The sequence below is a fragment of the Lepisma saccharinum genome, unplaced genomic scaffold, assembly GCF_977018435.1.
Source record: "Lepisma saccharinum unplaced genomic scaffold, izLepSacc3.1 HAP1_SCAFFOLD_506, whole genome shotgun sequence".
Taxonomy (NCBI): Eukaryota; Metazoa; Arthropoda; class Insecta; order Zygentoma; family Lepismatidae; genus Lepisma; species Lepisma saccharinum.
The window spans coordinates 87,153-111,702 of NW_028143191.1; the positions used below are offsets into that span (position 1 = coordinate 87,153).

A 24,550-nucleotide genomic window follows, 5' to 3' on the forward strand; every position below is an offset into this window, starting at 1 on the left:
ATTGGGGTGCAAGAATGCAGTCCAGGGTGTACTACGTGGAAGATATTCAGAAAATATAGACAAGTGTAATGTAAATGATAAGGATATGCTTCATATGAACACTGTGCACTGATCTACAGATCAACATTAAACTCAACTTCCTTACAGCTAGCAATTTTCAACTACCTTTCAAATAGTGTAATTAGAAAATCATGAAGTTCTGATTACAATAAAAATAAATATCACCCTTCATGATATGTGTGCCAATATACAGACTTTTAGGTACATCTTTATGCAATGTAATACTGCGAATTCATAGTACAGTAAAACCTCAGTCATCCGGACCCCAATAAGCCAGACTTCGATCAATCCGGACAGTCAAAAAGCAGAATGAAAGGTATTAAATGTGGCTAGAAGTCAACAAGAGAACTTCCCAAAGAACAGGCATCAACCACTGATGAAATTCTGTTTCCTGCAGATTTTGTACTGTACTGTATAGTGTATTTAGGCCTATGCCCTTTAAACACACCATAATGAACGTGTTTTGTTGCTATAAACAGAGTTTTAATGCACTTTCTACTGTTCATTTAGGTTATTTCAGTTAAACCAGTAAACTTATCCCCCCCCCCCCTATTAGTCCGGACTAACGAGGTTTTACTGTACTGTGATGTCATGTATTTTCATTTACATTGTTGAACCCAAAAAGAGAGAAAATTACAAATGTTGTTATACACACACAGACGCATTATACTACAAACAAGATTATTTAAATCAGAAGCTCACCAGGACTTCTTAATTCTTCCCTTTAAAAGGGCTACATAGCATGAACAAAAGAAATGTTGAACATATTTTTTTTTCACCATACATGATACTCATTTTCCTCATCTGAAAAATTAATTCAAAGTAACAAGTAGAGAACGCAGTGTGACAACAAAATACTGAATATCTCGCTCACATATAAACAGTAACTACTGTTTGTTAATGTCAGTGATGGTCATATCCAAGAATTAAGATAGCAGGGGGTGAAAAGTAAATATCATGTTGTGGCATGGCCATCATTTATATCCATGATAAACTTTCAACTAAATTGCTTATAAGGAAAGAGATGAGGAAGGAAGTTATGTACAGCAGATATTAATTCAAAGCTGATTAACAACGTTACCACATAGTTAACTCATAACCTGAGGAAAAAAACAACTTTAACAACCACGTGAGCCACAATAATTGATTGATTGATTTGCTTTATTTTACTTCACTTTTTGTGCCATTTTGTCTAATTTGCGAATATGGGGATGAGTGATGACAGGATGAAATAGATGAATGGACACTCACAAATATCCATGCCCGGGCTGGGATTTGAACCCAGGACCCCTGGCGTTGTAGCGTGATATGCTAACCACTCCACCACCGAGGCCAGCATGAGTCACAATAAGCCCAATTGCATATTCTAATACATATAACAATTACAATTTTATACATGTACATTTTCTGTTTAAAATCACACATAGTCCTTTTTAAAATATTCTGAACAAACCATGCCGTGTACTCTTTGGTCCAGTAAGAGAGCTAAGCTCAATTTGCCTTCGGCATAAACTTTGGGTGCATTATAATTTTGATGGTATTGTATTTGGTAACCACATTTCTAATGAACTATATCTTGTTATCAACAGACATGTAAAAGAAAACCATAATAACAAGTCTCAAGCCTTGATGAATATTATGGAGGAAACAAAACTATAATAATAGTCAAAGTTAGTTTTTATTAATTCACCTTAAATCTTAAAAGGCCAACTCAAGAAACATTGTGTTATGACTTTTAGTCGAATTGTGTTCTCCACTGTCTGAAAATTATTTTTTCTTATGTTTCTCATTTTTAGATTCCTAATCTATGTAATCATTTTATTGTGTTACATTCAAGACACCATCACTAACATATATAAAATTATCAGTCTCTACTGTTTGCCAGTTTATGCACAAAATGTTAACACTGCTACATATACCATAGCGCATCATTGAAAAGTGGATGAAGGGATAATAACATTCACACCAGAGCACCAACTGGGTTATTCTGAAAGGTGTTTGAGATTTTCAGGGGTTGGAAGAAACCTAATGCCAATCTTCAACTCTGAAGATATTTTAAATGAATGTTTGAAATGGTGGAGTAATAAACTTGCTTTCAGAAAAGTGTTGTTTTGGGATATTGTGAGAGTTTAAATAATTTTAGGTTAAAATGTTTGCAGACATGGAAAATGACAATCTAAAAACAGTGTCGGATAGACCATTACATTCTGATTTATTTCGTATGCATTAGTTTATTATGTGTGTTTTGTTAAGGGTGCTGTTTAAAATTTACTAGCTCATAAAAATCTTTATTAAAGCCACCAAGCTAATAAAAAGGGGTGCCAACAAACAAGTTTACTGAATTTCTTGTTTTTTTAGAAGTACAGTAATCCCTCAGTAATCCGGCAGATATGAGATCAGAGGACTGCTGGATTAACGAAAACACCGGATTAGTGGAAGTTCATTTAAAAAAATGCATTTTCATAGCAAAACCTATGTTTATTGCACAAAATATTACAAAATATGTACGTATGTACAAATATTAAAGTGGAAATTAGTGTTGTAAAAAAAATACGAAACAAGATACATATTGCATGTTCCTGTAGTTTACCAACATGCAGTAACTTGTTTTCCCTTCCACCCTCCCTGCTGGACTACTGGAGGGGCTGGATTGGTGAAGTGTCGGATTATAGAGGGACCACTGTATATACATATTGCTTATTGGTTTCAGTTCTTCTCATTTATTGATATTAACTTTGAAGAAGAAGTAAAGAAACATATACGTGGGTTTCATGTGACGTCAGGATGCGCACAGCCGCCATATTTGCAGCCAACATTATTTGTTGTTTGCAAGGAAATACGTAGTGTCCTTTACATCTGCACGATTGTTTTAAATAATGAATGTCTCCTGCCCACCTCCTTGAATCCCGTATGCGTACAAGATCTGGCTTCAATCATGGCTGCTCGAAGCCACAATTCAACAGTCTGTGACATAAGTGAAACACACCTATATTTGGCAAATTCCACAGCAAGTGATCCTAATACATGCAAACAACAAATAGAGGGAATGTGAATATTATTATTATTTTCCCATACATTAAGGCATACATTTTTGTGAATGCATAAAATCTGCAAGAAGTGATTAGTATACCAACAATATTATTAATCTCTGCTACAAGAAAATAACAATATTTTAAACATTGCAAACATAACACATAATCATTAGTGGTTTTCACGCACCCAGGCTACAGTGTCATACTCAAAATACTTAAGGAAACAATGTAATAACAAAGACTGTCAATAAAGAACATCAACTAGGTGGAAAACACTATATGATGAAATATTTTTGTTTTTGAAACACATTAAGAGTACTAATAAAATAGACCTACAGTAGTCACAAACAGCACATAAACAAGAAGAAAAAATCACCTGAAATGAAAATCTTACACTTGATTTATGTACTGTACGTACATACAAAGTTTGTTTTAAGTCCACTTTATACTCAACAAGGCTAATCAGGACTGGACCTACAGTTTAAAGTGGATTCCAAACCATTGTATGGTGTGACTCCACTGGCAATTGAACCTGGGCCCTTGGTTATTATCACTACACTACAAGGGAGGCCCTGCCATTTTATGCATTTTGTGACTAATCGGCTGAAATAAAATATTATCACAAACAATAATGGTTTTGTTGTACCAGAAAGAGGACCTTGTAAATAATCATAATATGTTTGCATTGATTAACCTGTTAAAGATAATCTTAGACATATTCAGAATAGTCCTGCAGACTTCACAATTAGGAGGTTTCAAAGGGCCACTGTACCCCCTTGAGAATTATGCTGAATATTTTTTCACCGACAGATTTCCATGTTTTACATAATATGAAATTGGTTCCGGCATGTGCAAACACAAATAACTGAGATATTTGATCCCAAAATATGGCTCACTTAAGTAAAACCTGCCATCTTGGAATACTTTCGCTGCTTTTTATTAGTATAAACAGTTTAAATGCACACTAAAACAGCAAAATAAAATGTTGGAAATTGCTATCAACTCCAAGCCTAACAACATAAAATTATTGCTGCTTTTGTGAAATGTCATGTTGGGTGCTATATTCACTTGCATGGAGACTTCAGGGTGTTCTGCTTCAAGGTAAAGTAACACGCAATGTACTTTACATCACAATAACACATTTCAGTGATATAAAAACTGAAAACGTTCATGAACATCATAATCAAATCATGCAAAATATTTCACTTTCTCTAGGGGGTTCAGAGGGTGAGGGGTACTGGTTTTCTCTCTTTTTTTTACACATTTCTTCTTCTTTGTAGCTCACGTGAATTAGGAAACCGCAATATATATAATGCTAAACATTGCCAGAATGTACCACAATAAACCTACAAAAAATAATTACAAAAATTACATGTTTTCCATCATAGGTTAAAAGATGACGGTAAATGTTTACTATCCTTCGGACACCTATAACTTCTGAATTTCGTCAATTATTGACATTTCTACTTACCTATCTGCTTCGCGGATCATTTTTTAACGTGTATTCACGTTTTTTTTTATCAATTTTTTTTTTTTTAAAAAGTGTTTTTGTAACTGAAGAATGTACGTTTCCGCAAATGGTTTGTGGGGCTATGTGTCAATGGTTCGTGGGGCTATGCGAGAATGGTGTGTGGGGCTACGCATATTTTTTTCGAAACCAATTTTTAACTATTGTAACCTATTGTGACCCTACCTAACCTAACCTTACCGGAAATGGTTTGTGGTGCTATGTATGAATGGTTCGTGGGGCTATGCGTCAATGGTTGAATTTCCGCTATGAAACATTCCCACATCACACAAAACACCTTCCAGATGTTAGACAATACTACAAGAACTTATTACGGTAAGTAGTTTCTTCTGTAGAAATGAAGAAATCTGTCCGAAGGATAGTAAACTAGTACCAAGATGACAACACAAGTCATGGCTTTCTGAATAAATTCACTTGGTGGTAACATTGGGACTTCGAATATTTTAAACTTTTCTTAACCCATTTTGCCTGGAGGTTAAGTTTTCTATTTCTGCTACAATAATATCTGCTACATCTATGGGATTTCCTAATTTGTCACAATCATTGTAATATATTATATGACACATATCTCGTGTTCTAGCATCATTCTGAATTATGTACACTAAAGTTTTAAAAAATACAAATATTAATTCAGCCTTATGTTCTTCACAAAACCGTGATCGAGCTGCAGCATTTTCAAATATATTATACAATGTTAGTAAGGGAGTTGCACCTTCTACTACAGCATAAATATGTTCTCCCTCAAATGTGCTGTTTTTCCTGGTTTTAATTCTATAAACTGTATTTTCATACGTACGCCCCACAGTACCTCCTCTGTTGAGTTTCACAGGTTTCAGCCTCTTCTTTACTTCTTCAATTCTGCCATCCTGTGACAGTTCCTTTAAATTACCCGGTAAGTAAGCTGATGAGGGTACAAGAATAAGCAATTTCTTAACCGGAAAATGGCTGTCATCCAGTTGTTCATCTAACACAAAGTCTTCTACTCGTTCCTTTAAACTTTGAGACTCTCTGTGACCGTGATTCGGTAGTACTATGTTAAGGTACCCATAAAAGAAGCCATATGCCATGCCACTTCCATAATGTAAACCGTCCATTTTCTCCAGCATAATTGATTCGGTGAGTTTACTTTGATGAACATCTAGTTGTTTATGGACAATACCACATATGATAAGAGTTCCATAATGTACTTTCCAGTCAATTTCTTTAAAACAAGCACTAATATTTTTACATGTGGCGAAGAATAAGAAAAGCATAAAAAGCGACAAAATGCCAAAGCACACTGATGGAGAATTGAAAGAAAATGCTCTTCTAATCATAATCATGGGATAACCTCGATATCGAGTAGCGAGGTGCCTCCATTCTTCACCTAGTAAACAGATCCTGGACAGCAAACAGGCAATGAATAATACACAGTTATTCAGAATAAAGGAAAGTAGTAATACTTCCATATTAAGGTTACTGCCGAGGCTTAACAATCCAGTCACTATAACACACATGAAGAGTAATGAATATCCTATAGATGTATTTCCTCTGTCATGTAACACTGTTGTCGAGCCAGATACACTCCGCATCTTAATGATTCATTAACAATTAGGCGGACAACTTTACGAAGGTGTATCCTCTATCTTTAGAAATTCCTATATTGTATACTGACACACATTCTCAAACACTTCACATCTTAATTTATCTGAATTCTGAATAGTTCATAGTATGTCTATGGTTCACACCAGACACAATCAAAACAAATAAACATCAGTCAGACAACAACTGCAGAAGAGAAAACGACGACAACAAAACATCCGAGTATAGCAGCATCCTAACAACAACAACAAAAAAAATCCCTTCAAACGATAGGAAGAGCTCTCAGTACAGGATGGCAGGAAAAACAATTCGACGTTTTGAAGTTTGTTCAATGCTTTGTGAATTATCTTTTAAAACATCGATTATATAGCAATTTTCTCAGGTGTTCTGCAAGTGATTCTATGATGGGTCTTCCTTGCCGCACAATAGTTTTGCTACCTTGTGTTCTGACGTCAGATAAGGAATGGCTACGAGGGTAGGTTAGGTTCAATTAGCATAAATATAATGAAAAAATATTATTTAGACTAAGAGAAATAAAAAGGTTTCCGTGACGTCAGAACACAAGTTGCTAGAGTGTTGTGTGATAAGTGAGACCTTAATGATCTAGCGCACTGTTTATGTGAAAAGTCTAAATGTGTACGGAAGCACGTGTATAAAGGGAATTCACATAAATAAATAATATTTTCTTCATAGACTTACAATTATGTCATTTTTTCGATCAAGAATGTAACCAAATGAAATGTAATATAAAACAAATCGCATTCGATTCTTCACACAGAGGTATTGATATTGGCCTGAAATAGCTTACCCGTGCATATTTCGGAAGGCGAGCGGCGAATGTCTTCTGCTTAGCATCGTTCTGCTTATTAGATTGTGTTACGGCAAAACTACTGAAACAAATTTGATTACCGTTTATGGTGGAGGTAGCATAGTCATCGACTTACTAAAAACATGGATCATATTAATTTACCGAAGGTATGTTTTCTCTCTTATTATTTAAATTCCATTCAAAGAAAATATTTCCATCGTTGTGTATGTTGACATGGTGACAAGTTGCAAATGTCAAATTAACATGCTTTCCTTGCAACGAACTTCTGTTTTTTGCCATGGTAAGAACAATAAGATTATATTGTTTATTTGGAAGTATTTAATAATCTGGAACAATTTTGGTACAGTTTTTATCATCCCTATGCACCATGCAAAGCAAAATCTTTCCTCCCAACGTACAAATTCACAGTCATTTTACAATACAATACAATACAATACAATATATTTATTCATCGTTAGACATTGTACAATGCAATAGATGTCGTCAGTTATTGGTTACATATTTGGGTAATCCTGCACAATTGGGTTGTATTAATACGCATGCGCGAGATCCATGCATTTCGCGAGGCGGAAGATGTACAACGTTGCCAGATCTCTTTGCAGCGTCTTCGCTGCCATTAGGGGTGTGTAGGGGGCAGCACGCACATTAATGGGCAATTGCACATTCCAATATCTACCGGTATCGTGGGTATTTCTTGTTGGCCGAGTCTGCTGCCACGCACGTGTCAGCATCAAATTTGCTGCTGCCACTTAATTCGTCTGCTAAGAGGATGTTACAAATCTTAAGAACATATTAAGACGAGAGAAATGCAAGTTTATGATTAGTGGGAATGAATTTACAGGTAATTTATAACCTTTTTCTTTAGAAAGCATTTAGCGATATTATTTTAATGCTAATAGATCTTAACCTAACTACGAGAGCATTTAGGTTTATTATTAGAAGAATGCTGAGGGAGCTAATCTTAAAATATTTTTGTGAAAGTAATCGCTACAACTTTACAGTATGTGTTACAGACGTAATTGCATACATAGCATGATGAAATCACGATAAAACAAAGAACGAGTCTACTGCCACGCGCATCTTTTTTGAGGTTCCAGCAGAAAAAGAACGTGGCAGCAGACACTGCCTTTGCAGATTTTTGCGAGGTGGAAGATCTCCATCGTTGCCAGTTCTCTTCTTTTTGGCATCTTCGCTGTCATTAGGGGTGTGAGGGGAAGATTTTTTTGGGTCGGGACGGGAATTTTTTAAATCCCGATATTCCCTGCATTCGGGATGTGAAAAATTAGCCATTTCCGGACTAAGTCGGGAAATTTTCCGGAAAGGAAGTGATAGAAATTTCCCGAACAATTTCCGATAATTTTCACACACTTCATTTTAAAACGACCATTTGGCATTTCTCGACTGCTTATAATAACGAAAAGTCGGGAAATATTTTCCCGAATTCGGGATCGGAACGGGAAATTTTTTCCCCGATATCCGGGTCCCAACTTTTCGGGATCCCGCACACAGCATTTACATCATTTGAGGGATGTGCGGGATTCCGAAAAGTCGGGACTGGGATCGCGAAAAAAAAATTCCTGTCCCGATCCAGACTTTTCGGGATCCCGAGCAGTCGAGAAATACCGAATGGTCATTTTAAATAGTCGTTCTTTGTGTACAAGAAATGAGAAAACAATCAACTAAGGTGAAAATGATGTGTACATTTCGAGATTTTCAGATATTCGGGAAATTTCAAACATTTCCCGTCCCCATCCCGTCCCGACCCAGAAAATTTGGTCCCGCACACCCCTAATTATTATATAAAGATTTTTTTTTTTTACCTGGAATCCTAAAATTTATTGTCTTCCAATTTTCAAATTATACATCTGCATTTAAACAGCATTACATTATTATATACACATTAAACAAATGTCACCTGGAATCGTAAAATATATTGTCTTCCAATTTTCAGTTTCACGTTGCTTAATGTTTCTACGAATGCAGAAAGAGGAGAAAATAAGCTTGCATAAATAGAATTTTTGAATAAATATGTATTTATTTTAATTACTAAAAGAGATATAACAACTTTCTTATACTCGGATTTGGAGCTATTGTTCATGTAAGGAAATGTTTATTATATTTATTTTGTGATTACACGACAACATGTTACAGGTGGACCATTAGTTCCTCTAAGTAATATACGGAATTTTCCTTGCACTTGAATAGCCTACGTTATGAAATGTAAAATTTGTTTGCATTTTCCCGAATGGAAAGAAATATTGAAACAACAGTTGCGCTTGTCCTCTTGGATGTAAATTTTGCACAAAACAAATAATATTCGAAATAAAATATGTGTCATTTATATATCGGGAGGAGAGAAAGCTTTACCAAGTAAAATGCAACGTGCTCGGTTCATAAAGCTTCGACATGTTCACAGACTCACGTAGTGTGCTGAAAAAAAAGATAATCAAAACAATAAGTTCATAAATTTATGTAAATATTGTGTACATAGACGGTCATAGTTTCATGTATTATTTTTTTCTCTTCTCTCTTGTTATTTATTCACAGTGTATTATGTTCAACATAATTGGGAAATGTATCCTGTGCTGAACAAATAAATAAATAATAATAATAATAATATATACACTACAACAAAAGTTACATGATCTGTTCCATTCTGCGGATAACATTGAATTGCAATAACACTTGGCTGGATGCAGTAAAGCGAAATGGTAATATTTTTATACTCCCTCTTCATCCCAACGCAAGTTTTACAAAGATATCAACAAGAAAATGTAAGCGGGTCTATTTTCGGTTTGTATCAACACTCGATTGTTCTCAAGTTACTTTTCTCTGATCGTACAATTAAACAATGTTACAATATGCTATTGCAGTCATTTAAGGCAAATTTAAAGAAAAAAATACATGGTATTTTAAACAGTAAACAACAATGACACACGATATATGGAAACAAAGAAGAATGGAAGAAATATTTATCATTGTTCACCTCGTTGTGCATGCTTCTTCTTTATTATTATGGAAACAGGATTTTACGTATTGATTCTCCCGTCTTGCCACATACGTTCACTTGCAACACATTTTACAAGCAAATATTCGTTATTTTCCTGTAGTTTACGGTTATTACAAGCATAAGAAAACAGTTTTTTCTTTGTGACGTTTCAGGAGAACACACGCTCCTTTCATCAGACATTTATTTTAATTTTGACTAAATAAATAAAGATGCAAGTTAAACAATATAGTGCCAAATTTTTTGAAGTGGAAAGTTCGAACTCGTAATACCTACACCAGTGATTTTAAAGGAAAGCTACAAATGTTAATGATAGGACGCCTAATCAGGGACTCGTACTCAGAATTGGACAGCCTTTCTCGAAAGACATATGATCTCCACATAACATTGTCAAATTCTTTGCACCCACTCATATGGGATAAAGTAAACAGAGCTACAGAACAAGTTGTAGAACACTACAGCAAGCTTTCAGAAAGGAGACTTGATAGGAAATTCTACCAGCTAATTCAAGAAGAACAAGTTATATACAACAACAATGAAAGAAGGGAAGCAGTTAATGTCACTGGTAAAATAGAAACTAAGAACATTGACAACAGATTATTTATAAATCTTACGGATATTGAGGTACCTGATGAGTATATAGAAATTTTTCAATTCGGAATGAAATTTTCAGTTGGTAGTGCTTATATACACAAGGAAGATTTCGTGATTTCAATAGAGAAAGCACTGAATTTCTTAGATGATGAGGAGGAAAAAAGAAAATTACGAAGTCTCACACATGATGCTCTTGATGAACGTTTAAGTTTTGAATACAACAGAAGAACTAACAGAGGTCCAAAATACACAGAACGGGAGAAAGAGCATATAAGGTTGGGAAAAAAAGTTCATGGTTTCAAGATCTGGTTGAAAGAAAACGACATTTTCTTAATAAAATCGGACAAGGAAAATAAACCTGTCCTTATCCGAATTAAGGACTATAAAGAAAAAATGGAAGAATGTTTCAAATTAAACAATTTCACAGAAACCTCTCGAAACCCTATAACTAAAATAATAAATGAGGTAAAGAAAGTAATTGAAAGCAGTATCACGATACCAAGAGAAATGAAGAAAAAACTCATTGTCAAAAATTCAACCCTGCCGATTGCCTTTGGACTACCAAAAACTCACAAACCTGGAACTCCAATACGACCCATCATTGCAACTTTCACACATCCTGCATACAAACTATCCAAATATTTAGTTGAAAGACTTGCTATAATTAAACAACAAACACCATTCAGTGTTAAAAATGCATATGAAGTGAAACAGAAACTAAAAAATATTGTTTGGAATAGTGAGTATCGTATTGCAAGTTTTGATGTAGAAAATTTATATCCTAGTGTCCCAATAGAAGGTGCCACAGATGCATTACACAGATGGCTTATTGAGATGAAGGTTAACCCAGTAGAATCATGGGAAATGGTTCGATGGTTTACTGTATGTGCAAATTACAATTACTTTATATTTGATGGCAAAATCTATCAGCAAAATAATGGTCTATCAATGGGAAACCCAGTATCCGGAATCATCTCCAGCATTTTCCTTCATTACATAGAATCTCCAATTGTTAATGGGATAGGTGCGGATATCAAACTCTACATCAGATATGTAGATGATGTGCTAATTATTGCTAAAAATGAGAACACCATCATGGACGTATTTAAATCGTTAAATGAATCACATCGTCGCATAAAATTCACTTGCGAACCCATGAATAACAATGTAATTTCTTTCCTTGATCTGCAAATTAAGACAACTGACTCAATAATTCAAACATCAGTCCATAGAAAAAAATTAGCGGGGGAAAAATACATCCATGCCAAATCAGAACATTCGCGTATAACAATGGATAACATATTTTTAAATTTTTTCCTGAGAGCACAAAGACTATGTTATAATAATGAGGATATCAAAAATGAAGAAGAAAGGCTCTTTAATATAGCAAAAAAAAAAATGGCTTTCACACTAACAGAATAAACCAAATCAAAAAACAAGTTGCAAGAAAACTAAAGGAAAAGAGAAATACAGACAAAGATGAAAAATCTGTTGAAAAGAAATTTGTGTGCATTCCATTCCACAAGGGATTCTCACATAAAATTGCAAAAATTTTTAGAAGTTTTAATTTCAAAATTGTTTTTAAATCACCAAGAAGTTTGGAATGTACATTTAATGAATTCAAAATGAGAAACTCGCTACCAGATGTGGAAACCACAGGAATATATAATATAAGTTGTTCATGTTCAAAAGATTATGTGGGACAAACAGCAAGGAAAATGGCAATAAGATGGCACGAACATGATTTGGACATTATAAATCTAAACCCAAGAACAGGTTTGTCAACTCATATCATCGAAGAGAAGCATTTGATTAAAAAGAGAAGGGTTTTAAAAAGATTAACGGGAAACACAGAGTTGAATGTCTGGGAAGCCTCGTTCATTGCAGAAGAACACTGGAATAAATTAAATAATGAAAATGGCAACATAGATCCAGTGTGGAGTTTTCTTTTTCACAAATGGAGTAAGCCACCATCTTTAAAATTTAATGTAACAGAAAACATCAAGAGACTTTGTGAAAACAATGATGAATTTGAATTACCTGATGATATTTGGGATTCATAATTTAAAAAATAGACTGTTTTTTTCACAGTTAAGTTGCTATATTACAACAATGTAACATTGACAACATCCATTATATAACAGATTCTTTTTGTTTAAAAATTACTAACCATTGTTATAACTGTATCTTTAGTCAAAATTAAAATAAATGTCTGATGAAAGGAGCGTGTGTTCTCCTGAAACGTCACAAAGAAAAAACTGTTTTCTTATGCTTGTAATAACCGTAAACTACAGGAAAATAATTCTATCATGCAAGCAATGCGTACATACAAGAAAAACAAATATTCGTTAGTAGAGCCATGTTACAACAGCTGAACTACGGTCAATGTCTGCTGATCGGAGAAAAATCGCGGATCAACTTTGATCGCAGGGACTGAATCTCAGTTCAACTTTTATACAACACAAAATCAGAGTTCAGCGTGACTGCAGATCAATTTTACTGGCTAATCGAGTATCAACTGTTTTATACAATCGGGCGTTACACTCAAGGTAACTTAATATATAAGGTAGCGCCATCCGAAAATTGCCGATCATGCACGAGCGCGTGACGTCATGTGGGAGGATCGGTTATGCTCGGTGCCCCTTCGGTTATGTTCGTTCGGGGCTTGGCCGAAGCAAACGGCCGCTATCATTTCTATGCGAGTTTCAGAGAGGGAAAGTGTTTCATTACTTTGAGGAGTAAATATTAATTATCATACTTCGGGACGGTATTGAGGTATTCCTTTAATGATTAGTAACATAATTAAAACATGCTACTTTTAAAAGAGGGAAAATTGCACATGGAAACGTATTGTAAAAATTCATGTTTCCTGATCGATATATTACAAAGAAGGTTGTCCGTGTTCTCATTAGAATTTCAGATTTCATCATTTCATAAATCGTATTATGATTTTAATAAGAAACGTTGCATGCTAAAGAAGAATTGCATAGTGAAATAGTTACAAAGAAAGAATTGATTGACAGATTTGGTTTATTTTTGCTTTTCTGTCTTGTTTTAAATGTGAAAGGAAAACCCATAAGAGGTAGCCCCCCCCCCCCCTTCGATCTCTTTCTTTGTTTCCACAAGCAGGCCTCCTTGGCGTAGTAGTTAGCACATCGCACTTCAACGCCAGAGGTTTGAGTTCGAATCCTGACTTGGGCATGGATGTTTGTGAGTGTTCATTCATCATTTCATCACTCATCCCTATCTTCGCAAATTAGCCAAAAGTGGCACAAGAAGCGAAGTAAAATGAAGCAAATCAATCAATCAATATTTGTTTTCACATATACTATCACATTTACTAAATTCTCAATTTTCTCATTAAGGAAAAATCAATGTCTTACCCGATTGGATTCGAATCCGGGACCCCTGGCGTCGAAGCGCGATGTGCTAACCACTACGCCAAGGATATCGACAGAGGCCTCCGAGACACTACGGGCCTCACCGAACGTCACAGGAGTACTATCGGATTATAAATTATGGATATTAGAGTTTAGATAATAAATAAATAAATTATATAATCTATAAATAAAAAAACACCCGTTCTTTATTTATAGAATCTCAAAGAGAGCGATAGTTTGCTAAACTAAAAAATAATCCTATTTTGTTCTCACGATGATAAAAATAGAAGGCATAATCAAAAATAAATTGGTAACTATAGATTGACACAGAATTGAATAAGCTTAATTTTGATGTAACTCTTTTTTATGTTGTTCTACTGATTAACTTTTAATTGGAGTCCAAACTTGAATATCCGTAATTTTTAATCCGATAGTACTCTGGTATAATCTATTTACAACATTTAACACAACGCAGTAAAAAGCCTAATATATAGTTTTCTGACTGAATAATTCCTTCTTATTCATTCAGAACGTTGCAATCATTTCCAGGAACATTTCAAATTTTACATAACATCAGAAAGTATTAAAATTATACTGATATACTTAAAATCCAATCTTTACCATTCTCCATAATGTAACTTTATTTTTGAAATTATCAAGTGAAAGAAGCAATATACGAGCTAGATAAAATTTTACTCTGCATTTGAAACTTACTCTAAATTCGAAAGAATTCCCAACCTTGTTCATATATTTATTTACTGTACAATAATTTACGTACGGATCAAAGTTCCACATGCAAACATTTTTTGGGAAGTTTTATGTGGAGGAAGAATGATGAAATAGTTTGTAAGATAGTAGTTCCAGACTTTGAAAACGCAATTCCAGTTTGTAATTTGCAGATATTTTTAATTTCTCTGGTTCAAATTTGGCTGCAAGTTATCGTTGTCATAGTTCTAAAAAGTATTTTTTCGTATTAAGAACTTTACATACAAACGCGTGCAGAAGACGAGCCAAAGTGTACAAGTACTAATTTAACTAACTTAACCTACTCTAAATACTTGATGAGTGCTAAAAAATAAGGAACATCAAACTTAAATGTCTTAACCTATTAAACTCAAGCCTATAGAAATAGATTTCTGCTCACACGGTAAATGAAACGCTTTGAGAATATCTATGAAAATATCTTAGTTTAATTAAACAATAAAGGAGAAAAGTTACATGAACTCACAATGATTGACCGTGCAACTGTACGAATCATTATTCGTTAAAGGACTTTGTCCGCAGATTTTCCATTTCCATGTCTGAGTTGTATAACCGGAAAATATACTCCAAGGCTGATATGCGACACACATTTGTACATTAACGAAGTAACTTGCATTACACTAATCTTAGATCTTGCTCTTTTTGACAGAAATGTACTACAAAGAAATAATGTAACATCCATTGGTTTATATTGAGTACAAGAGTACAAAATTATTCACAATATATTTGTGAAATACCAAAATTGAACAAAGTTGCAAAAATTTCAATGATGGGTGTAATATTCACTCATGCAATATTTACCATCGTGCATACAACGCTATGTAACTCGAATTGAAGATGTACTAAGTGAATTTCATTTCGAGAAATGCCCATTTCCGACAACGTTTTTCACAATAATGTGAACATACAAATCACAATCAACATCGGTCTGTGTTAAATGAAATTGTTAATAATTATAAATCCGACTTACATAAAATGTACATAACAAATCAATAAGGCTCACTACATACTTCGCACTAGTTGAACACATTTTCAAGATATTGATGACTTTTCTTGTGGTACTGTCGGTTAGGTTACGTTGTAGATTTTGAACTTCTTTATTCAGTTATAGCAGGTTGATAGAGGTTGTTTGTAATATTTAATTTATTTGCTTCATTATGCAGATGTGTGTTTCTCCTTTGTAAACGATTGAATATGTTTTCCAACAACGAACCATTGCTTGCAATTTGTGCATATACCTTTGTCTATATATTTTTCTCTTATCTGGCAGCACAGTCTTTAGCTTGTTTAGGGCACGTCTCCTTATTGCATATCTTTCGTAGCGTACATCTCTGTAAACCTTATCAACACGTCCTACAAGCGAATCATATTGTGAAGATAAGTGTTTAGGAGAACTACACCATTTCCTCGATTATTTGGTACTAAAGTAATTGGGTGTAATTTTAGCGATGGCACTGCAGTTGGCTTCAGCACGTTCTTTGGTGGAAAATACAGAAATTCTGATTTTAGATCTCGCACATAGTCTTCTTCACAATAATTGGCACTGCACACTTGCATTTTTTTTACATTTCGTCTACAAGCATGAATCCACTGTTTACTTATGCAATTATCGACTGGAAATCTATGATATTTTATGTCAGTTCCTTTAGTTTTCTGGTTATAGTTTTCATAGCTTGCTACAGCACAATTAGACATGATTGCAGTCTACAAGTACAAAAATACAATAAAAATAAATTGAACGCTACATAATCAACAACCTGCTTGTTCCGATTTTTGCGACGTGTTAGTAGCTAAATGTACCCCACACCAAACTTACTGCACATAGCAACGAGCACCGTCAAACCATTACCTTCTCTCAAGATGGTCTTGGTCAAACCCGATCCTCCCAGATGACGTAATGCATACGTACTTCACATAGCAACGAGCACCCCCTGCGTTACACTGGGTACTGATTACTAACACATATTAAAAATTCACTGAAAATGGTAGTGTGGGGGAACTGGTTTCTCCAGATGAATTCATGCAAGTATGAGGGAAACAGGGCTTCAGATGTACCAAACTGGCGTCTAATTTTCCTTTTTGCTCTCATCCACATGTTCTCAACATTTTGTGTATGGACATGTGCATCATTGGGGTCTACAAAGTTTTCTTGGTGGACCACAACCTGATGTTCGTAGACGCCGCCTCCAATTTCGTTTATACGGTTGTAGGCTCTCCAGGCATCTGACACAATGATAGTGCCAGGTAGTATAAACCTGAAAGAGGTATAAAATGTTTTTAACACTAGAACGGCGAAGGATTTGATAGCCCGTAGAACAGCGGAAAGGGACCATTTTGACCCCTCATAAGGAATGCATTTAAAATTATAATTATTTTACAATGGGAACATATTTTTATTTTGTATTATTTTCTGCGCTTTAGGTATTATAATCACAGTGTTTAGGTGGGTTTATGATATATTTTGATATCAAATAAAAATGATAATCGTCAACAACTGAATACTCCAGAATACGCAACATTTCACTACGGGAAACTGCTACTTGATGCCAATGTCCATGAAGACTTTCTCCTACCCCCCTTGAAGAGGTCTGTTCTTAACAGCCTCTTTTTCGCGAGAGGCTTGGATTGTAAATTTGTGACGTCATCGTGGACGCAAGCTTTCCCTCTGCCTTGAAAACTCATTTGAAAACAACGATGAGTTGTCAATATTTTCCAATAGTTACAACTAATTTTTGACTCATTATATCGTTTACTCACTATAAGGAATTGTATTATTGTATTATTATTACTATTGTCTTTTGTATTTCTAGTTACACTTTTTTTGTATGCAACTAATTCCTATGTATTTTTTCTTCATTTTTTTGTATGTTATTTTTTTATTACGTTTAGCTTACTGCTCCATAAGTTTATATCATGTCATATGTATTATCATATTGACAAGGGTTAGGTGGCAGAGCAGCCCTTGGCTGAACCTCGCCCGCTGAATAAAGAAAATTTATTATTATTATTATTATTATTATTATTACTTTATTTCTGGGGCATGGCATAGATAGAAATATGTTTCGGGAAGAGTTCTTGGACGCTGCTCAATTATATCACATGTAATAATACTCGCAAAATTGTCTTGATATTACAATATCTGCCAATAATACTATAAGACCAAAAGCGTTAAATGGTCGACTTTCGATCTCGCCACCGAAGTTCCCGTGTCTTGGCCTGGACATGCTTGTTCTTCACCAATTTCATCCAATTATCACTCATCGTTGCGATTAACCAAAAGTGGTAGAAATAATTATGGATTAGCTATGTGAATAGAGGCCGGGAGGGCGTCTGACTGCTACGAGACAGAGTTCGATCCCTTATGTGTGTGATCTAAGGTCGGAAATTTTCCGGCTTTGTCCCTGCATGAAGCGACTTTGGGGTTTATCCAGCCTCAAATAATTGGGTTCTTGGGGACAACCCTTGGGGTGGGCTAAGTCAGCGGGAGCGTGATGGGATCGAATATGTGTGGTTAAGGGCACGGTGTAATGTGGAATGGGAACTTTACCTTACCTATATGAACAGTAAAGAGATGGTGAAAGAATACGTAACAAAACACATTCATTATCTACCTTCATTATTTTTATCAGAGATATGTGTTCTACTTAGAAAATTAATGTAAATAAATAAATAATGAAATGAGAAATTTATAAATTAACAAAAAGATTGATTGATTTGTTGTTTGAAGTCCAATTTGTGCACACATAGACTAATCGGGACTGGACCTACAGTTTAAAGTGGGATCCGAACCACTATGTGCCTACACCGGGTATCGAATTCGAGACCACATGATAACAAGGCGACGACGAGATAAACGAAAAGGTTGTTAGTTCCAGGTGATAAAAATATAACGTATTATTGTTATCATCATGCACTTATTTCCACAGACAATGTCCATACAAAACTAATTCATTCAATAGCCGGAACGCCAACCACAAATGAATGGACATGTGAACTACTTTGATTTTATTTGATTTAGTTAATTTTACTTAACTTTTCTGCCACTTTTGGCTAATTACGAAGATGGGATTAGTGATGATGATATGATTAAATTGATGAATCGACTCTCACAAACACCCATTCAGGGATTCGAACCCGGGAGGGGGCCCCTGGCGTCGTAGCGCGATGTGCTAACCACCACTCCGTCACGGTGGCCGGCTCATGGGAACTAATAATAATAATAATAATAATAATAATAGTAATAATAATAATAAAATCGTATTAAAAATGTAATGTTATTTATAATATTATTATTAATATTATCATCATTAGTGATTTTTTCTATTTTTATTATTATTATTTATGTTCATCATAAAAGCTACTCTAAATATTGTGGTATGATCACAAAGGATCGTGCGGGGTGTAATTAGTGACCCTTTCTCAATACACCTAAATGTCAACCTCACCATACTGCATTATCCAGGCTAACAAGGTTTTGGCGTCCGATTCCATGTTGTGCTGCCTGTATGTACTATCAATATGTACTTGTTGTAATTGTCCCCAACAGCACTGATCGAATTTCTTTATTTTTATTTCTTTTTTCGGGCCACACACGGACAAAAGAAAAGTTTTGTTCAAGTAATATATCTCTTTCCTCTTTACCTATTATTAACAAGGTGTAATAAAGGATGGACTTTCGTGTATTATGTCACAGCAGGAGCTGAGTGAGTTTCGACAACGAACAGAGTTAAGGAGCGTTCCGGCTCACTGATCATACCACAGACAATTGTCTGTGATCATATTGTAATCAAGTATTTTGCTTATTTAGTAGGTACTTGGCAACTTTTCCGGGGGAGCTTGACCTCCCGAACCCTCCCTCTAAATGCGACGTTGCATTGTTGCGACAACAATTGCGTACAAATACTAATCGAAAACATTCGTGCCTCCAATGCGCTTCCATGTAAAAAGACTGGCGAAGGAAGGAAGGTGCTACCACGATGACGTCACAGAATTCTCGCCCGCAGGGGTTGTCAGAAAGCCCAGTTATGGCGGGACCTTCTCAGGCAGGGGGGAAAACAGATTCCACGGACCTTGACTTGATGAGACATGTTCAGTTCAGGACGTCCTTCCTTGTCCAAGAACTCTACCTACATGACGACTTGTGAACTGCGACAAGTGGGAACATGCTATAAACGCAACCTACGTAACGCCGATATTTCAGTATGCATAAATTAAACTTTATAGGGGTCAAATTGACCCCTCCCGCTGTTCTAGGGGTATAACGTGAAATTTCACTGAAATAAATTGTACTTTCTAGATACAAGAGCAAAAAATTACGAAAAGTCACAAAATTTCAAGAAAATTATCAGAAAAACGAGAGAGTTATTAAAGGAGAAAAGTGACTCCTCCCGTCGTAGTGTTAAATATTTGAAAATAATGAATAAAATAAAACTCAATTATGAATTTTACCCTTTTCTGTAATCATGTACAGTGGCTCTCAAACGTTTTAGGACAACGACATTGTATAATAGACAACCCAACTTTCACAAGGTGTTGGTGGGTTGCCTGTAGAGCTGTAGAGCTAGGCTCAATTTCAGGGTTGCCACATGCACAATAGATATTTATGAAAAAACGTGAAAGGAATAAAACCAAGTATTATTGTATAAAACTATAAAATATATCAGCATTATATCGCAAATGACAAAAGTATTTCCGAAAGAAAGATTTTCTAGTACTGCTGGAAACTGCAGTCTCTTTGCTCCTTCCACGCAATCCCGATCTTCTCACGTGTTCATTGGTGGGGCCGTCTCGCGTCAGTACTTGCGCAGTCACTTGTTTTCAATTGCCTGCTACATAGATAACCGAGACGTAGTGTAATTCGCATACATGTATCAAATAAAGAAACTTATCTTGTACTGAAAATTCCATATAGAGTTTTAAATGTTTGCTACAGGAACACTTGACTGGAAACAGGATGACACAATTCCCTTGCCAAAAATCTAGTGGTTTGAAATTCACATGAAGACATGAAAATGGCGATTTAATAAATTGCAAGTTTAAACGAAGTATTTCGTAGATATTCACGTAGGCCTAACCTCGCGTAGCGCCGTTATAAAATTATAAATAAAATATCCACAGGCACATTAATACTATTACAAAGAAAGAAATCCACAGTTAACTTTCAAATACAATAAAGTAATTCTAGAAGTACAGAGTTATTTGAAAATTTTGATCTCTTATGTTCTTCTCTCCTTCTTCTCACCCCTGTTTCTATCTCATATCGTCTCCCCTCCTCTTCTCGTCTTTTTTCTCCATCCCACTCTTCTCCACTCCCCTATGCTCTCATTACTTCCCTCCTCTAATTTTCCTCTTCTCCTTTCGCTTCCTGTCTCCTCTTATTTCCATTCGTGTAGACTCATCGATTCTCGTTATTTCAGAAAGTATTTTGTCACTTGCAATATAATACTGATATTTTAAATATTTTTATGCACATAATACTTGGTTTTATTCCTTTTGCGTATTTCATACATATATTTTCTTCATGTGGCAACCCTGAAATTAAGCCTAACTCTACACGCAACCCACCAACGCCTTTGTAAGTTGGGTTGCCTATTATAAAATGTCGTTGTCCTAAAACTTTTGAGAGCCACTGTACAATAGGGCCGTAAGAATGCACATGCGCAAGATACACGCGTGTTGCGAGGCGGAAGTTAGGTTAGGTTACATTAGGTCATGAGCCCTGCAAACGTATCAAACGTATTTAGATAATAGACTCTAAAAAAGAGAACTGTCAACGTTGTAGGTCTTCCGCCTCGCGAAACGCGTGTATCTCGCACATGCGCATTCTTACGCCCCTATTGTACAATATTACTGGAATTTTGTAATAAAAAAATTGTGTCCTAAGCAAAAATATATGCTCCAATTAGATGCACATGCATAAGGAAAACACACCATGTAGGTTATTAGAAACTTCAGACAAAGGCATTATTTCAAAAGTTGAACCCTACTCACCTTTCAATTATGTTGGATAAGGTTTCTGCTGTCCTGTCCGGAACCTCAACCATAAAACATTTTCCGGTACCTCTTTCAACACCTCCGAAGACCCAGTGCCCCTCTCGCCATTGACCTCTATGGTACTTTCTGTGAAAGAACTTGCTTTCGTCGATCTCCACCACTTTTGACTCACCATCTTCATTCAGCCCACCAATCACTGTGGGATTGTCTGTCAAATATTGTTCGCAAATATCTCGGCAAAAAGAACACCAGTCCACAATAGTGTGTTCGGAATGAACTCCAAGCCGAGCCTCATACGCAATGTCACGCTGGGGGTAGTCTCTGGACCATCCGTACATTATTTTAATGATCTGCTTTAGTGTCAGGTTACTTCGACTAAAAAAAGAGTCATTCCTGATACTAGCAGCACTGCGACACTGCTTACACATCCAGCGATAACCATCAGCTCGCTCAGCTCGCTGAATAAATGACATCTGTATTTGGCAGTTCTGGCACAAATACGAATTGTGCAACAGACGTCTTTTTGTCAGCCAGATGATGGTTTCCAAAGATGTTCGGAAAGCCAGATCATCCCAGGTAACCATTTCGTTCCTGATCACGTCATTCCCCAATATCTCTAAAGGATTTACTATGGAAGTCGGTGCAGGAACGCCTCTTCTGCCAGCCATTTTAATACACACAAACTGAACTGAATGAAACTTATAAAATTTACTTAATTTACACTAAATATCGCGCCAAACGTACACTGCTCGAAATGTTAAGTAACGAACCGAAACGGCAACAACAATCAATGACTAGCAAACTAGCAAACTAGAAAGAACCGCTTAGTCCAGAACGTGAAACAGAACGTCGACGTGCGATTTCCAGCCCTGCAAACTTAAGAGTATAGAAGGAATAGAGAGAGCCTAAGCATGTTTTCTGCTCGACGGGAAGGGGGTGAGGTAAATTTCGTCATCTTGGGATGTGTCACAGTTACACAGCTGAAGCATTGGTGGAAGTAGGGATTTGGACGGTATTGCGAATCTTGCACGCGCAACCTGAGCCCGAAACAATTATGTTAAGAGTCGGGGTTCGCTCCATTCCATGACTTGTCGGTTTTTCCACGTCGCAACAAAGGGTTCAGCTCGTATCAGTGGCGCAGGAACGTTTTTCATTTGGGGGGGTACAAAATTCAGCCTCCCCTACTCCCCTATATATATATATATATATATATATATATATATATATATATATATATATATATATATATATATATTACTTCACAGGTTTCCATTCCTGTATAATGTTAAGGCATGGGGAATATTCCATTTTAGAACAGCACGCACGAATTTCCTGTTATTTAATGCTAAATTTGAACAAATAATTTTTATTTCTTTGTTTTTCTTAGAATTTATGATAATTTAAGATCAGATAATAATTCCGAAACATATAAAGCTCTGAACCTTGTTCTGGGCTCATTTTGAATTTAATGGAACGGAAAATCAGGAGTTCGAAATGTGAAAATAAAGATACGTCTATTCATTTTAATGCAGGTTGCGATTTAAAGGGTGTGAGGAAGATTCCCGCCCCCACCCCTATCTTGAGCCATTCCAATCAGGAATAATCATCTCCCACTTACTGGATATAGAAACCATATTATTGAATATATCATACTTATAAAGTTCCACTTCAGTTCAGATCATTTTAATGTCCCATGTCTACATATAAAAATATCATTAAAAAATTCATGGCAAAGCATTTATTTGTAATATAATTAGCTGTACCTAATGAGGCTGTTCAAGCACTGAAAGTACTATTATTACACATACAAAACCGAAATCCTTCAGATCTCAGAGCAAGCAAGGAAAACCATTCGCTCGAAAGTTTATTTCATTTCAATCTTTGGTGGACAATATGAAGAGCCAGCCAAGGTTTCTTTTCATATGTAGTGGTATTAAATGTAGAATGTACGTACATGCGTATGTTTTAGGGTGACATGCCAATTCTTCGTCCTCCGTGGCGGAGTGGTTAGCAGTGCGCGCTACAATGACAGAGGTTCCGGGTTTGAATCCCGGCCTGGACATGGGTGTTATTTGTGAGTGTCTCATCATCAATTTCATCATAATCATCACTCATCCTCATCTTCGTAATTAGCCAAAAGTAGCAGAAATGCGAAGTAAAATAAACCAAATCAATCAATCAAATATTCCCATCTCACTCAAAGACCTTGTGAATCGAATCCAAAATCAACTGAATGTGAAAGCGGGTTCAATGCAATAAACCTAACTTAACTGATTAGAGAAATCATTTAGAAGTTTCAAATCTACTTTTCCTTTCAATAAATAGACCCCCAGTGCATTGTTTTCATGCAGAAAAATTTGCAAGAAGTTGGATCAAGTCTAAGCATCACAGTGCCTTTGACAGTCCAACTGTCAAACCATAGAACCTGCAGTGATTCAATTTCTCTCGTACATTCATCTGATTTTCTTACAGTTTGACTTTAGGGTTTAACTTAAAATGGCGTTGTGTTTGTGTTTCATTGTATATCAAATTAGATTTTAAGCAATTAGTGTCTAATTCTCAGTATACCTAATACATAGGTAAAAATAAGTCCTCCTCCATCTGATAAAATCACAAATCGCACCGTTTTAATGTGTAGGAAGCATTTCAATGTACATGGGAATGATATCGCGATGAGACGAGTCGAGAATTGTCACAGCCTCATTTCGTCTCCTGTGTGGCGAGGTCGTTCTTGTTTGTGCTTATTCTTGTCTCGGTTTCAGATCAGAAGTTATTAAAACTTTT

The 24,550-nt window shown here is 35.6% G+C and overlaps 1 protein-coding gene across 1 annotated transcript; it reads right to left on the reverse strand.

Moving 5' to 3' along the window:
• Positions 1-5,000: 5,000 nt before the first annotated feature.
• On the reverse strand, positions 5,001-5,725 carry LOC145982973 (stimulator of interferon genes protein homolog). Its single transcript, XM_083116252.1, has one exon. It carries the CDS (start codon positions 5,712-5,714, stop codon positions 5,064-5,066), a length of 651 nt encoding a protein of 216 aa, XP_082972378.1. The 5' UTR covers positions 5,715-5,725; the 3' UTR covers positions 5,001-5,063.
• Positions 5,726-24,550: the final 18,825 nt, after the last annotated feature.

Bases quoted from the DNA above. Each gene is read 5' to 3' on its own strand.
- LOC145982973 (XM_083116252.1), bottom strand. From the start codon at position 5,714: ATGGACGGTTTACATTATGGAAGTGGCATGGCATATGGCTTCTTTTAT.